Source organism: Camelina sativa, chromosome 12 (genome assembly GCF_030686135.1).
Source record: "Camelina sativa cultivar CO46 ecotype springtype chromosome 12, ASM3068613v1".
Lineage (NCBI taxonomy): Eukaryota > Viridiplantae > Streptophyta > Magnoliopsida > Brassicales > Brassicaceae > Camelina > Camelina sativa.
Genome location: NC_141891.1, coordinates 5,666,043 through 5,681,256, shown reverse-complemented (window position 1 = coordinate 5,681,256; position 15,214 = coordinate 5,666,043). Strand labels below are relative to the sequence as shown.

Here is a 15,214-nt window from a genome sequence, read left to right as displayed (position 1 = left end):
ACATGGTTGATCAATTCTCCTTCCTGGCCGCACATGTTACATCTCTCATCGAGTTTTAAACCCATGCGGTTCAGTTTGGATAAAACAGGCAGCGCTCCACTCAAGACTTTCCAGAGAAAAACTTTGAGCTTGGGATCTGTATGGAGCTTCCAAACCTGAGCTTTAAGCAGATTAATCGAAGGCTGAAGATCAACATCTTGGTAGACTGCTTTCTTATTGATTTGTCCTGCTAACCAGTAAGCTGACTTTACTGTAAAATCCCCACTTTTGTTGTATCTCCACACGAGAAACTCCTCTTTATTCAGCACTGGTTTATGCTTTTTGATCCTCTGAACATCCATTGGAAAGAAATGGAAATTCAGCTTCTGATCATCCCAGTCTCTTTGCTGAAAATCAATAAGGTCCCTCACTCTAAGATTTATGTCAATCAAGGAGTTCTTTATCCAAGGTGGTCTCATTATCTCATCTTCCACCCACGGATCCATCCAGACTTTTAGAGATTCACCATTGCCTACTCTGATTTGTAATCCTTTTTTAAGAAGATCCCTCCCAAAAATTATGCTTCTCCAACCATAGGAGGGTCTTTGTCCCAAACCCGCCTCCAGAAACGAAGAATTGGGATTGTATCTCGACTTTACAACCTTGGCAAAGAGACTATCTCGAAACTGGATTAACCTCCATGCCTGCTTTGCTAACAGGGCTTGATTGAACAGCCCTATATCCCGAAAACCCATTCCACCTAGCTCTTTCGGCAAGCAAAGCTTCTCCCAACTTAACCAGTGGATTTTTCTATGCCCTTCACTTGAGCTCCACCAGTAATCAGCAATTGCGCTTGACAGATTTGCACAAGTGGACTGAGGCATTTTAAAGCAGGACATGGCAAAAACTGGCATTGCCATTGCAACTGATTTTATCAACACTTCCTTACCTCCCATTGACAGAGTTTTAGCATGCCACCCCGACACTTTATCCTTTAATCTGTCTTTGATATAGCTCAACATTTCCACTTTTGATCCGCTAAAACACTCGGGAAGACCTAAATACTTCCCTGCACCTCCTTCGTTTCTTATCCCCAAAGTGTTTCTAACCTCCCATTTGACTGGTTCGGACACCTTTCCTCCAAAAGAGATTGAAGACTTTGCTTGGTTAATAACTTGTCCAGTAGCTTTCCCATACGCTGAGAGTATAGCTAAAAGCTCTGCTGCTTGATCCACATTAGCTTTGCACATAAACAGGCTATCATCCGCAAAAAGAAGGTGATGAATATGCGGCCCTTGTTCATGCAGTTGAATGCCTTCAAGTTTTCCTTCTGCTTGAGCTAGGTTCAGTAGATATGACAACCCTTCAGTGCACAACACAAACAGGAAAGGAGACAGAGGGTCGCCTTGCCTCAATCTTCTTTGCGGTTTGATCAAACCATGAGGTTGGTCATTAATCAAAACCGAAAAAGTAACTGAGGAAACACAGAACATCACCCATTCCACCCATTTTGTGTGAAACCCCAAAGCTAGCAAAAGAGATCGGAGATAGGCCCATTCCACTTTATCATAAGCTTTAGACATATCCGTCCTAATAGCCATATAATTCGAAGACACTCTTGGAATGGTTCTTAGACGGTATATAAATAATTAAATACCATGCTAACACAAACTATGAACATATTTTTTCATGTAAGCTATAGCTAAATTTCATAAATACACTAAAAAACAGAAATGGAACCTAAATTACGAATAACCTTTATCACTATACGTTAAAGTATAAAACACTAAATGGACCCTCTCAGTCTATCACGACCAATCGTACGCATACTTCGTCGTATTATCATTTTAATTTATTTTTGAAATTTGTAAAATTAAAAATAGACCTTTTTGTGTTGGTCATAAGTAAAAGAAAAGTGAAACCAAACTAATATTTTTTGTGTTGGTTACAAGTGAAACCAAACTAATTAATAAACCAAACCACTACGAGAAAGCAATCTCACAAAGTTGACGACAGAGTAAAGAGAGAGACAAAAATGGGTCGAGCTTCGAGATGGTTCAAGGGTTTGTTCGGAATCAAACCGTCTTCTTGTTCCGGTTCCGACACCGGAGCCATTTCAAACCGCCTTGACCGCTCTTTATGCGACAACTACGAGACTATACCACCTAACATCTCCGAGAAAGAAGCTGCGTGGCTAAGGTCGTTCTACGCGGCTGGCGAAGAGGAGAAAGAGCGTAGAACACATGCAATAGCGGTTGCTGCGGCCACAGCTGCTGCAGCTGACGCAGCGGTCGCGGCGGCTAAAGCGGCTGCTGCGGTTGTAAGGCTCCAAGGTCAAGGAAAGAGTGGTCCGCTAGGAGGAGGAGGAGGTGGAAAAAGCCGTGAGAATCGTGCCGCTATGCAGATCCAATGTGCCTTTAGAGGCTTCTTGGTACTAACAATTTTTTTTCTAATCTTTTAAATATTTTTAATTGTTAGTAAGTAACTGAGCCTTTATGTTTATTTCTTGTAACGTAAAGGCGAGAAAAGCGTTGAGAGCTTTGAGAGGAGTGGTTAAGATACAAGCTTTGGTTAGAGGCTATTTGGTACGGAAACAAGCAGCGGCGACTCTTCGGAGTATGGAAGCACTTATTAGAGCTCAAGCCACTGTTAAGTTTCAGAGAGCTCTCCGCCGTATCGGAAATGCTGCTCCGGCTAGAAAGTCCACGGTAATTAGACTCACTTATCTACTTTGACCGTACCGAGTTTTATAATGTTTAAATTAATATACTTTTAACCAGGTTGTAAAAAGTGTTTGTTGATGTGAACTTTTCTTACAGGAAAGATTCTCCGGATCTTTGGAAAATCGAAACAACGGCGAAGAGACAGCTAAGATAGTGGAGGTAGATACAGGAACCCGACCCGGAACTTTTAAGATCCGAGGACCCGTTTTATCCGGGTCGGATTTCATAGACAACCCGTTTCGACGCACGCTCTCTTCACCTCTCTCCGGTCGCGTTCCACCGCGTTTGTCAATGCCTAAACCCGAATGGGACGAGTGCAGTAGCAAGTTCCCGACGGCGCAGAGCACACCTCGTTTCGCAGGTGGGTCTCCGGCGAGGAGCGTATGCTGTTCCGGCGGTGGAAGAGCAGAGGCGGAGGTGGACGCGGAGGCTGATGCTCACCGGTTCTGTTTCTTGTCGGGAGAATTTAACTCGGGTACTTACATGGCGGATAGTACAACTTCGTTTAGGTCGAAACTGAGGTCGCATAGTGCACCGAGACAGAGACCGGATAGTAATGCTGTCAGTGGCGGCGGATGGAGGAGGAGTATTGGCGGTGGCAGTGGCGGTGTTCGGATGCAGAGACCGTCGTGTTCGGGTGTCCGAGAAGCCGTGGTTGGGAATATCGAAAGGCGTAGGATGCATTGGTGATTCTTATTCCCATAATTAGTAGTTTATTACCCTTTTTTTATTCTCGTTAATTAAGTTTTATACTATTGTTTGATATTCTTAAATCTAATTACTAAATTAGTCTCGTTAAGTAAGTTCCATAATATCGTGATTTTTGAGCTATGCCGATTTTCTAATTGAGAAAACGGTACAGGTCGGTTAGGAAAGAATTATATTGGTTTGGTTTTAGTTTTTGATTGAAATTCGGTTAGTAAACTAACCCAAACCACTGGTTCACTATTATCGCCTACTACGCATACACGAGATTGATCGTAAACAACCACTTAAAACTAAACACGTGACAAACAATACTTCAACGCGTGTGGAAAAAAGGGAAACTTTGCTTCCTTTGATCCTAATCCTTTGTTTGTCTTGTGAAACACAAACGCGCAAGAACCAAAACCAAAACAACCAAATAATAGGTCCCTCCTTTATATAATTTTCCATTATTTTCCCCTTTACCCTTTAAAATTTTTGATCCTCCCCATCGCCAATTCCAGATTTCACAGCAGGTATAATTGGATCCGATTCTTACGTAATCTGTTTCTTCCTCGTTATTTTATTCGATCGATCGGGTTCATAATTTAGGGCTAATTTTTTTTTTTCGCGGAATTTTTTAGTGACCTGTGCTCGGTGAATTTGAGAGACTATGATGAATCGGCTATTTGGGAAACCCAAGCAGGAGTCTAATGCTCTCCAAACTTTAGACAAACTTAACGAGGTATGATCCGATTTCTACACTTCTCTCTTTTGTCAATCAGCGTTTGATTTGAAAATAAAAAATCGATCTTTTAATCTGAGCTCTGTACTGTTTTGTTTACTCTTAGTTTTGATTTATTTGGTTAAGATTAGAAATCCATTGGGGATTTTATGGTTGTTATTGCTTATTGTTATGTTTTGTGTGTTCGTTGCAGACGCTTGAGATGCTAGAGAAAAAAGAGAAAGTACTCTTGAAGAAGGCGGGTCAAGAGGTTGAGAAGGCTAAAGAATACACCCGTGCTAAGAACAAACGCGGTACTACCCTTTTTTTTTTTTAATTATGATTCATGTGTCTTTTTTAGTCACAATCTAAGCTTGTTGTGTGGTTGAGTACTTAACTGTGTTGGTCTTGTGCAGCGGCTATACAGTGTTTGAAAAGGAAGAGGTTATATGAGCAACAAGTCGAACAGCTTGGGAATTTCCAACTCCGTATACATGATCAAGTAAGTTTTTTTTTTTTTTGGCTGTTGTTCTAAGATTGTTAATTTCAGCAAATAATAGATGAATTTATCGGGATCATATATCTCTTTCCATACAGATGATTATGTTAGAAGGCGCAAAAGCAACAACCGAAACTGTTGATGCATTGAGGAGTGGAGCTTCTGCTATGAAAGCAATGCAGAAAGCTACGTAAGTCTTATATTACGCATTTTATTGTTAACACGACGAGCTTGGTTTTTCAAACTGCATCATCTTTTTTATTGGTTTTAGCATTGCTTGAATGTTTTTACGTTTCTAGTGCCTACCTAACTTTGTAAACACACTATTTTTGCAGGAATATTGATGATGTGGACAAGACCATGGACGAGATCAATGAGCAGACCGAGAACATGAAACAGATCCAAGAAGCATTGTCAAATCCAATCGGGGTGGCAGCTGACTTTGATGAGGTATAACATTCTTGTACCCCAACAATGATCATTTTTTTTTCAGGCTAATGATCTTTGCCTAAGTAAAACTTGTCTTTGGTAGGATGAGCTTTTAGCTGAGCTTGACGAACTCGAAGGTGCTGAGCTTGAAGAACAACTTCTTCAGCCGACAACAACAGCTCCATTGCCGTCAGGTCCCGTTCCTGCAGGGCGTCAACAGGCCCGTCCTGTTCCTCAGAAGCGGACAGCAGAGGAAGAAGAACTCGCTGCATTACAGGCTGAGATGGCCCTCTAAGGTCACTTTTACTTCTCTTCTCTTGATCTCTGCACAGACTATGGATTTGTAATCAATTTACTTATGCAATTGGATTTGGTTTAAACTGCAGGTTATTCACCTCTCCGAGGCAGAGACATGTATGCATTGATGATAAACAAGAACAGACGATGTATATAAGGATCTGAGTCAGATTATATCGGAGCAAAACTTTTATAGTCACGAACTTTATCTGCATTTGGGTGTTCTTCACATAATTGATCTTATGTAATTTTTGTATGTTTTAATGACACTTTTTTACTCTGGTTAAAATAATCTACTGAGTCACTTACTTTTCTTAATCCTCTCTTCTTCACTCTGAACCTACAAGATAAGAATGTAGCGGTGCGTGCATGTATGGTCAGTCAACCATACGTTGACTTCGTTGACATGCCGTTTTGGTATCTTATAATTGAACTCCGTGTCGTTTTTAAATGTAGTTCAAATTAATTGAAAAAAGTAATGAAACAGAAAGCGAGGGGATAATAAGCCGCTTAAGTTTTCAAGTCTTCTTCAACAATTTTCATTTCAAAATTTCTGAGAGTAAGAGAGAGAGAGAGGAGTAGAAAAGCTTCAAATCCTTTGGATTACATTCATCAGGAACAAGAGAACACACGATGGTATTATACTCTGGACGATTGTTCTCTACTTTCTCTACTTGTGATTGATTTTGTTTCGCAGAACAAACCTCTGTGATTCGTGAATCGTTCTGGGAAAATCGATTGATCCTCCGAAATTTTATGATCCATAGTAAATCGTGAACTGATGATCTTCTTAGCTTGTGTTTCTTCTGTTTACAATATAATTTTGATGGTTTCGATTCGACCTATTTGTTTGAATGTGTTGCTACCTTCGATGTGTGTTTCTATTCTTCTTCGCGATTATATAAACTTTTCCTAGTTTGGATCGGTAGCTTTGTTTCTTTCTTCGGTAGCTTAATTACAGATTTGTTTGAGGAATTTCCGCAAACACTTGGACTGCATGACGCGAATCGTTAGGTTTCTCCGATTTGCATTAATATAGCAGCCATTTTTCGCATACTCAGCTCGAAATCAGTGTAGACTGTTTGGATTTTGAAAATTTCGACCTATAAAGCACTTTGTTGTCCATTATTTTGTTCGCGTCTTTCAAACTCTGGAGATTTTGAAGATTTTCTTAATCTAGTTTCTCGTTTCAACTGAATCGTTGCTTTCTATTGTTGATGATATTCAGTCAAAGAAACGAGGTCTTTCGCTGGAGGAGAAGAGGGAGAAGATGCTTCAGATATTCTATGAGTCTCAAGACTTCTTCCTAGTGAGCACTTTTTATGTTTACATTAGCATTAGTTTCACCTTCCAGAAGCCATCTTCCTCAAGTGATCTGATATCTTGTTATTGAACTTATGGATTTGAGATACCAGCACTTATTTGTCTCTCTACTTTTGTAATTATTTTCAGCTCAAGGAACTTGAGAAGATGGGACCGAAGAGGGGTGTAATTAGTCAGTCTGTGAAAGATGTTATCCAGAGTTTAGTGGATGATGATCTTGTTGCCAAGGACAAGATTGGAATTTCTGTGAGTTAGCTTGTGTTCTTATGTTGGGATCCTTTCACATCTTATTTCATTTGTTGCCGTGTATAGTCTTTGTTGCTGTTATATTTCGTTTGACAGTTTTCATAATTATGCACACATGAAGATCTACTTTTGGAGCCTTCCTAGCTGTGCTGGCAACCAAGTGAGCCACCGTTCTCATCCTGATATAACATCATAATGGTTCTTATTAACTTCAGTGTAGCGATGTTTTCTGATTTTGATCTCATTCTGAATGAACAGCTTAGGAGTATTCGCCAGAAGCTTGAAACTGATCTTCAGGGTAGTAATAAAAGGCTAGCAGAGCTTGTTGATCAGTGCGAGGCCCTAAAGAAGGGAAGGGAAGAAACCGTAAGTAGTTTTGGTCATGCAGAATAAATGATTGAATAACCTTGCATACTCTTTTCACCAGAACTGCTATTCTTGCTTCAGGAGGAACGAACAGAGGCCTTGACGCAACTTAAAGATATTGAAAGGAAACACAAAGAGCTGAAGGTCAGATTACATTGGCCATCTGTTTGCATTGAGGTGTTCAACATTCTTAGCTAGTTGCTTACGGTTTCTTCTTCTTATGCAGAACGAGATGGTACAGTTTGCTGACAACGATCCAGCTACCTTGGAGGCAAAGAGTAAGTTCTGCATAACACGTTACTTCTGTTTGCTGTAAAATGTCCTAAAGTCCTAAGGTTTTCCCGGTCCTCGGGGAGCAGAAACAAGAACCAGTCTTGTGCTTTACTAGCAACAAACAACCTAAATGTTCTTCTTATTTTGACAGGGACTGCGATTGAAGTTGCTCACCAGTCGGCTAACAGATGGACAGGTTTTTCCATTTCTAAAACTTGGCTATACGTTTTTAAGTTTAAAGGTTCATAATTTTGACCACCACCTTAATTGTAATTTTTAAAATCTTACTCAGATAACATCTTCACATTGCGACAATGGTGTTCAAACAACTTCCCCCAGGCCAAGGAACAGCTGGAACATCTATACACGGAGGTATCTTCAAGATATTTTCACCTCATATATAATCATTTTTAGATTTCACATTCTTAATCAGATCTGTAACTTTCAGGCGGGAATCACTGACGACTTTGATTACATAGAGCTATCTGCATTCCCTTTGAGCTCATCCCTTGAAGCTGATACTCCAAAGCAGCTAGTAGAAGATGAAGCTTAGTTTTAATACTTTGCAGCATAACAGTTAAAGATACTCTAGCTAAAATCAAAATCTTATGGTTCTTTATCAGTAGTTCTAAAAGGTTGCAACGGTCTGTCATTGTTTGTGACCAGATCATCTAAGTCAAAACTCCGGATTACCAACTCTTTCACCACAGTTTTGTGGTCATATAAGATTTTTAATGCCTATGATTTTCCATGTATCAGTCGGCTATGTCCTATACCTTCTGTTTTTAATATTTTATTGGAGTCATATATATCATGCTTGTTGTTGACCCACAGGTTATTTCTTAATAGCTGTATTACACAGTTTTATAATCTTTCTTAGCCGTTTTTTTCAGTCGTGCGCAGCACTTATATTATACACCTCCAGGCCAATTTTGGTGCTCCCAGAAAAGGAAATAGGCGTCGACTTTGTACTTTCGGGTATTTTGTGTTTCTGTGTTATCTTAATCGCAGGTTGTCTGTTTTGACGATGATGACCTGAGCTTTACAAAAGAAGAACATGGAAGCTCACTCTGTTTTTCTCATCCTTTTTGGCGTCATTGCCACTGCCATTGTAGTTGATGGCCAAGGCCAAGCAGGTTCGTGGCCTCATTCTTGCGTATTTTCCTCTGTTTTGATTTGAAAATGAACAATTATCAGACCAAAGTTTTTCGAATTTTTTTTGTCGATATTACAAAATGAAGTTTGGATCATGGGGTTGCATGTCTGTTTATCAGTTTTGAATGCCTTAGGTTCTAAAATTTGAGATGTTTGGTAGATTTAAAACCTGCCATGGAATTTTGATTAAACGTTATAGAGTTATCAACATTCTTCACTTTCTCCTTCTGATCCAGGTTTCATCAGCATAGATTGTGGGGCGCCCCCTAATATAAACTATGTAGACACTGATACTGGTATCAGTTACACCTGGGATGCACCTTTCATAAACGCTGGAGTAAATGTGAACGTCTCTGAAGAATACGGCTATCCGGCAAACCCGGTTTTGCCATTCCCACTTGCTGATGTCAGATCTTTTCCTCAAGGGAACCGGAATTGTTACTCCTTAACCCCCTCCGATGGAAAAGGGAATCTTTATCTCATCAGAGCTTCGTTTATGTATGGAAACTACGATGGTAAAAAAGCTTTGCCTGAGTTTGATCTCTACGTAAACGTGAATTTCTGGACCTCAGTGAAATTCAGAAATGCTTCTGAGAACGTCGTCAAGGAGATTCTCAGCTTTGCAGAGTCAAATACAATATATGTTTGCCTTGTGAACAAAGGTAAAGGAACTCCTTTTATTTCATCCTTGGAGCTCCGGCCAATGAACAGCTCAATCTATGGTACTGAGTTTGGAAGAAATGTCTCATTGGTACTGTATCGAAGATGGGATACAGGATATTTGAATGGAACAGGACGGTACCAAAAGGATACATATGATCGTATTTGGTCTCCGTACTCTCCAGTCTCTTGGGATTCGACTATGACTACTGGGTATATTGATATTTTTCAGTCTGGTTATCGGCCACCAGATGAAGTTATTAAGACAGCTGCGTCGCCTAAAAGTGATGATGAGCCATTGGAACTGTCCTGGACATCAGGTGATCCAGATACTCGGTTCTATGCCTACCTTTATTTTGCAGAACTCGAAAACCTCAAGAGGAATGAGAGCAGAAAAATCAAGATATTCTGGAATGGGTCGCCTGTTTCAGGAGCTTTCAACCCCTCTTCTGAGTATTCAATGACAGTGTCTAATTCACGAGCTTTCACTGGTAAAGATCACTGGATTTCTGTTCAGAAGACCGTAGATTCAACGCGTCCACCAATACTCAATGCTATTGAGATATTTACAGCACAATCTCTGGATGAATTTTCCACCACAGTTGAAGACGGTATGTTCATCTCTACTACATATATTTTATAAAATCTTTACCTTGATTGTTACCGAAGCTCACAGTTTTTCATTTTCACTTTTTAATGAAGTTCACGCCATAGAAAGTATAAGATCAACGTATAAAGTGAGTAAGGTTTGGAGTGGTGATCCTTGCTCCCCAAGATTATTCCCTTGGGAAAGTATTGGATGCAGCTACAACAATTCTAATTACCAAATCAAGTCCCTGTAAGTCATTCCTTTTAGCCATACAGAACTTTATTTTCCGACTTCCTTCAAGATTGCTGATGAGCTTGTTTCTGTGTTATGCTGCGAGAAGAAATCTTAGCTCAAGCGGGTTACACGGACCAATAGCCTTCGCATTTAGAAATCTCTCTCTTCTCGAGTCATTGTAAGTATACCAAACCATAAATACACACCTACCACCATTTTATTCACCATTAACTAAAAGAGATGTGTGCATTGTTTTCCCAGGGATTTATCAAACAACAACTTAAGAGGAAACGTGCCAGAATTTTTGGCTGATCTACAACATTTGAAGTTCCTGTGAGTTGAGCCACATAGAGACTTTGTTTGAGTCTGTACTGACAGACAATCAACAAGGATTTTGTCTCTGACATTTATTTCTGTCGCAGGAATTTGAAAGGAAATAACTTGACTGGGTTTATACCGAGAGCTCTTAGAAAACGATCAACAGCTAATGGGCTTGCACTGAGGTACATTTTCTTGTCAAAACCCTGTGAACCATATAGCTATCTTGTTAAGATAATCCTACCATTATCTGAAGCTTGTTGATTTCCTCTGTTTCCAGTGTGGATGAACAAAACATTTGTCACTCACGTTCATGTCGGGGCGGGAACAATATCGTTGTGCCATTAGTTGTATCCTCATTAGTGATCACTCTCATTATAGCCGTGTCTATCATATTCATCCTGCGAAGGGGAAAACAAATAAGTAAGCACAGCTTGGTCTTTTACTTCGATTCAAGTTTAACGAAAATCAGAATTAATGCTGAAAGAAAACGAGTGTTTAATTGTTTAGTGTATTCAGGAGCCTATTCAGGACCACTTCTGCCTTCAGGAAAGAGAAGGTTCACATATAGTGAAGTCTCTAGCATTACAAATAACTTCAATAAAGTGATCGGTAAAGGAGGGTTTGGTATTGTCTACCTTGGTTCCCTTGAAGATGGGACTGAAATCGCTGTAAAGATGATCAATGATTCTTCATTTGGAAAAACTAAAGGATCATCATCATCATCTTCCCAGGTTTCCAAAGAATTTCAAGTCGAGGTAATCTAAACAACACTAAAAACATGATCAAATATTTTAGGCAATACTGTTTAAGGTTGCTGAAGTGTAAAATGTTTGCAGGCGGAGCTTCTTTTGACAGTCCATCACCGGAACTTAGCCTCATTTGTTGGATACTGCGATGATGGTCGTAGTATGGCTCTCATCTATGAGTACATGGCCAATGGAAACTTGCAGGATTATCTTTCAAGTGAGAATGCAGAGGACCTTAGCTGGGAAAAGAGACTCCATATAGCCATAGACTCAGCACAAGGTTGGTCCCAGTTTTGACATTCTTGATTTCCCAGTGCTAGTGCTAAATTGAGATATCAAATCAGTTTTTGATATGTTTTCGTCGGCAGGATTGGAGTATCTGCATCATGGATGCAGGCCACCAATAGTACACAGAGACGTTAAAACAGCAAACATTCTATTAAACGATAACTTGGAAGCCAAGATTGCTGATTTCGGCCTTTCTAAGGTCTTCCCAGAGGATGATCTCACCCACGTCGTCACTGCAGTCATGGGTACCCCCGGCTACGTCGATCCTGAGTACGTTTCCTACACATGAACGGTTTAATCTTACCAATGTAGTCAGGCTCGTCTCATCATTAACCTGTTTCAACTGCTGACAGGTACTACAACACGTTTAAGCTAAACGAGAAGAGTGACGTGTACAGCTTCGGGATCGTCCTCCTTGAACTCATAACCGGCCAGCGATCCATTATGAAAACTGACGACGGAGACAAAATAAACGTTGTCCACTACGTTGAGCCTTTCCTCGAAACCGGAGACATAGACGGCGTCGTGGATCCACGGCTTCACGGGGACTTCTCCTCAAACTCTGCCTGGAAATTTGTAGAGGTGGCAATGTCTTGCGTCAGAGACAGAGGAACCAACAGACCAACAACGAACCAAATCGTGTCTGATCTAAAACAGTGCTTAGCCGCTGAGCTGGCTCGTGAGCCACAGAGCCATCACAAGAAGGAAGTAGTGAAAGAGAAGCAAACGAAGTCGCCGACTCGAAAATATAGCAGCGATGAATATAATAGCACGTCCGGATCGGTTTCGCTTACTTATGGAGATTACTCCACGTTTGGCCCAACGGCAAGGTAGTGAGAGACTAATTTAAGGTTTGATTAATCATTTTTTATGCTCATTTAATTTTGTTTTTATTTTCAAGATCATATATGATTGATTTAATTTGATTTCTTTTTGGTTTAAAGATTCATGTGTTTTTGTTTTCTTTTAAGAAAATTTGGTACCGCTAAAACATTCAATTGTAAGTTAAAAAAAAAAAAGATTTGTATATGTTTTTGTTTTCGAATAGTTTTAGAGTTATTTTATTAATTAATAATAAAATAATATATATAATATTAAATATATGTATAGTTTTATTTATGTTAAAAATAAAAATATTAAATAAAATATAAAACTATAGTATTATCTTTAAAATTATGGTATACACATGAAAACGTAATTTGAAGAGAAAATTTATGATTTTCACTAAAAGTTTGTAAATTAGTTATTGTAAAACATCGTAAACTCTTAATTTAAATATTTAAATAATAAAAAAATACATATTTGATTTACATTTGACTTTAAAAATAATCATTATGTCCAAAATTAAGCGAGAAGTAATCAGATTAGAGAGATTATAATCAAATTAGACAGGTATAATTGGATAATCGATATTAGAAATTAGTCATTAATTGAGACAGAGATGATAGATCTAGAGATTTTACGGGGCGTAATCGGTGCTAGACGGGTATTTTTAAACAGGTATAAGAGAGGTCTTTTTGTTGTAATTCTATAATTTGTACCATACAAGAAGATTGACTCGATGTCATTGTATGGTAATAATGTACTAGTCAAAGCCTAAGAGGGGGGTATTAAACTCATATTTTAGAAGATTTTAAAGTATTTTTAAAATTCTTTGTTATTCAATTGATGATTTTTAAAACTCTTTTAAAATCCTATGTTATTCAACTTGGAATTTATATAAAATCATTTAGAATGATTCACAATCTACTGTTATTCAATTCATAATTTGTAAAACTCACTTAAAATCTACTGTTATTCAAAATATTACAACTTTTTTAAAAAGAGCTACTTTGAATGATTTTAAAAGACTTTGTTAGCTTTTTTAGTTGAAAAATATGACTCATACAATCACACCCTTTAAGATGGGATTTTGAAGGATTTCTAGAAAAAAAAAAAGATCAAACCCTGTAAAACTCACACCCTACGTACATGACACCACCGCCGGAAAAGAACCTTGTCCTCAAGGTTCTCATAAAGTAAACAGGTTCATATCTTTCATACGTTGCATCAGTCACGAACTTGTTTACTTCTCGTTTCAGCCATCGTAAAGAAGATAGAAGTAGCTTACCAAGGTTTCTCACGTTGACGTGATTAACTTTGATAGTTACTGCAGTGACCTCTTCTTTTGATGTCGAGAGTTTTTGTTGAACTGAAACCACCTTGCCGACTAACCTCCACACGTCGACCATCGTTCACTCCCTCGATGAAGCCGTCTTCATCGTAAACGTCATAGATCGATCGGATCATCATTGTTGTAAATATCGAAAACTGGATCACGAGAGCCCTCTTCTATAACTTGAAGAAACTGCCTTTGATCCAAATAAAGCATCCACTTAACATGACACCGAGGATCTAAATTTGATTAAGAAATCAAATTGGGGCTCTGATACCAAATGAAGCTAATTTCAGTCACTCTTCAAAGGTAAAGAGAATTGCTCATAAGAACAACACAAGAACAAAAGTTTCTTAACAATATTTTCTTCTTGTTCGATTCTACAATAGCCAAGATGCTTAAATACACATAGGAAATTTGGCCCTTGAATAGCCAATATTTTCTTCATGTTCGACACCGTCTCCATAACTCTCTGTGTTTATTGAACTCTTAACTTGAAAATTTTGGCTCTTGAATCAGTAGGACTCTGATACTATGTTAGAAGCAAAAACTTCTCTCTCACAAAGAAACAAAACAAGCGTACTTGTTGCTCTGTTTTATAGAAGATAGAACAGAGTATTAGAGAAACTTGTGATTTTATTAATAAACTGGAAAAACTTGAGTTTTACAATGACGAGACTATGATTTTAAATACTTAGACACAACCAGAGAAAAAATTGTGTCTTTCTAAATCAAACATTGTAACTGCTACAAACGTCACAATGCTTCTAAGCATCGTTTAATACAAACACAAACTCTAGCTTAATAATTAAGATAATTAAACTCAATTAAATCCAACACACTTTTGGGGTATCACCACCAATGCGCTCTCCTACACCTGCAATCTTCACAGAGAAACCCAAATAAATCTCCTCTATTGTTTTCTCTATCTTCAAACAAATTGGAAACATTAGGGACACTATTCTAGCTCGGAGAGAGCATCATGCGTTTAACAATGGTTCACGAGTAAATCTCGGCATCTTGTACTTCCCTTTTTTCATTACCACTGCTACGCCAAGCTCTTATAAAAAAAAAACTGTTCTTTTTGGTAAATAATATTCATATTTTATATAAAAAAGAAGTAGACAAATGGTGTGTTTTGAAATATTCTAAAATCACTTACAAAATCTCACAGATTCTCATTTCATTTTCATTTTCCTTAAATTAAAATCTCTAACAAATCATCAAAATCTCCTAAAATCTTACTCAAATCTCTCAAAATCCTAAAATATTAAAATCTAACCAAATCCTAGAAAAAACAAGTTGAATACCCCCTCTAAGATTACACATGTACATAGTCTAGGTTATTAATTGATTTAAATAGTAATTGGAAGTAATTTTATCTAACATAAATTCGTTTATATAATTAGGTTTCTTCTTTTTGACCTTACCCTCGAGTTTGTGGGCTAATCACCCTACAAAAATCTATAAATTCGCTGATTACAGATTTGGCCGTTTCCCCATATAAACACTATCTGTATGTA

General features: G+C 38.4%; 4 protein-coding genes across 6 annotated transcripts; all 4 read left to right on the top strand.

Moving 5' to 3' along the window:
• The first annotated feature begins 1,912 nt into the window (after nucleotides 1-1,912).
• LOC104730422 (protein IQ-DOMAIN 25) lies at nucleotides 1,913-3,501 on the top strand. Its single transcript, XM_019234046.2, has 3 exons — nucleotides 1,913-2,410; nucleotides 2,499-2,687; nucleotides 2,799-3,501. Exons 1-3 carry the CDS (start codon nucleotides 2,015-2,017, stop codon nucleotides 3,390-3,392), a joined length of 1,179 nt encoding a protein of 392 aa, XP_019089591.1. The 5' UTR covers nucleotides 1,913-2,014; the 3' UTR covers nucleotides 3,393-3,501.
• A 207-nt stretch (nucleotides 3,502-3,708) lies between these two features.
• Nucleotides 3,709-5,653, top strand: LOC104730421 (vacuolar protein sorting-associated protein 32 homolog 2). The gene is made up of 8 exons (XM_010449582.3): nucleotides 3,709-3,922; nucleotides 4,031-4,131; nucleotides 4,325-4,424; nucleotides 4,527-4,612; nucleotides 4,708-4,799; nucleotides 4,945-5,059; nucleotides 5,142-5,334; nucleotides 5,425-5,653. Exons 2-7 carry the CDS (start codon nucleotides 4,060-4,062, stop codon nucleotides 5,331-5,333), a joined length of 657 nt encoding a protein of 218 aa, XP_010447884.1. The 5' UTR covers nucleotides 3,709-3,922; nucleotides 4,031-4,059; the 3' UTR covers nucleotide 5,334; nucleotides 5,425-5,653.
• Nucleotides 5,654-5,708: 55 nt separating this feature from the next.
• LOC104730420 (meiotic nuclear division protein 1 homolog) lies at nucleotides 5,709-8,298 on the top strand. The gene is made up of 10 exons (XM_010449580.3): nucleotides 5,709-5,971; nucleotides 6,564-6,644; nucleotides 6,788-6,904; nucleotides 7,026-7,064; nucleotides 7,163-7,270; nucleotides 7,352-7,414; nucleotides 7,497-7,548; nucleotides 7,695-7,739; nucleotides 7,836-7,915; nucleotides 7,992-8,298. Exons 1-10 carry the CDS (start codon nucleotides 5,969-5,971, stop codon nucleotides 8,094-8,096), a joined length of 693 nt encoding a protein of 230 aa, XP_010447882.1. The 5' UTR covers nucleotides 5,709-5,968; the 3' UTR covers nucleotides 8,097-8,298.
• A 142-nt stretch (nucleotides 8,299-8,440) lies between these two features.
• On the top strand, nucleotides 8,441-12,583 carry LOC104730419 (putative LRR receptor-like serine/threonine-protein kinase At4g29180). 3 transcript variants are annotated; one of them, XM_087479907.1, is made up of 12 exons: nucleotides 8,458-8,679; nucleotides 8,935-9,969; nucleotides 10,061-10,196; nucleotides 10,288-10,359; nucleotides 10,443-10,514; nucleotides 10,604-10,684; nucleotides 10,780-10,922; nucleotides 11,010-11,257; nucleotides 11,339-11,528; nucleotides 11,617-11,806; nucleotides 11,890-11,969; nucleotides 12,104-12,527. In XM_087479907.1, exons 1-12 carry the CDS (start codon nucleotides 8,601-8,603, stop codon nucleotides 12,181-12,183), a joined length of 2,406 nt encoding a protein of 801 aa, XP_087336033.1. In that variant the 5' UTR covers nucleotides 8,458-8,600; the 3' UTR covers nucleotides 12,184-12,527. The 3 variants fall into 3 exon arrangements, with proteins under 3 accessions (XP_087336032.1, XP_087336033.1, XP_087336031.1); XM_087479906.1 differs by having other exon boundaries at nucleotides 8,441-8,679; nucleotides 11,019-11,257; nucleotides 11,890-12,583; XM_087479905.1 differs by having other exon boundaries at nucleotides 11,890-12,583.
• The last annotated feature ends 2,631 nt before the right edge of the window (nucleotides 12,584-15,214 follow it).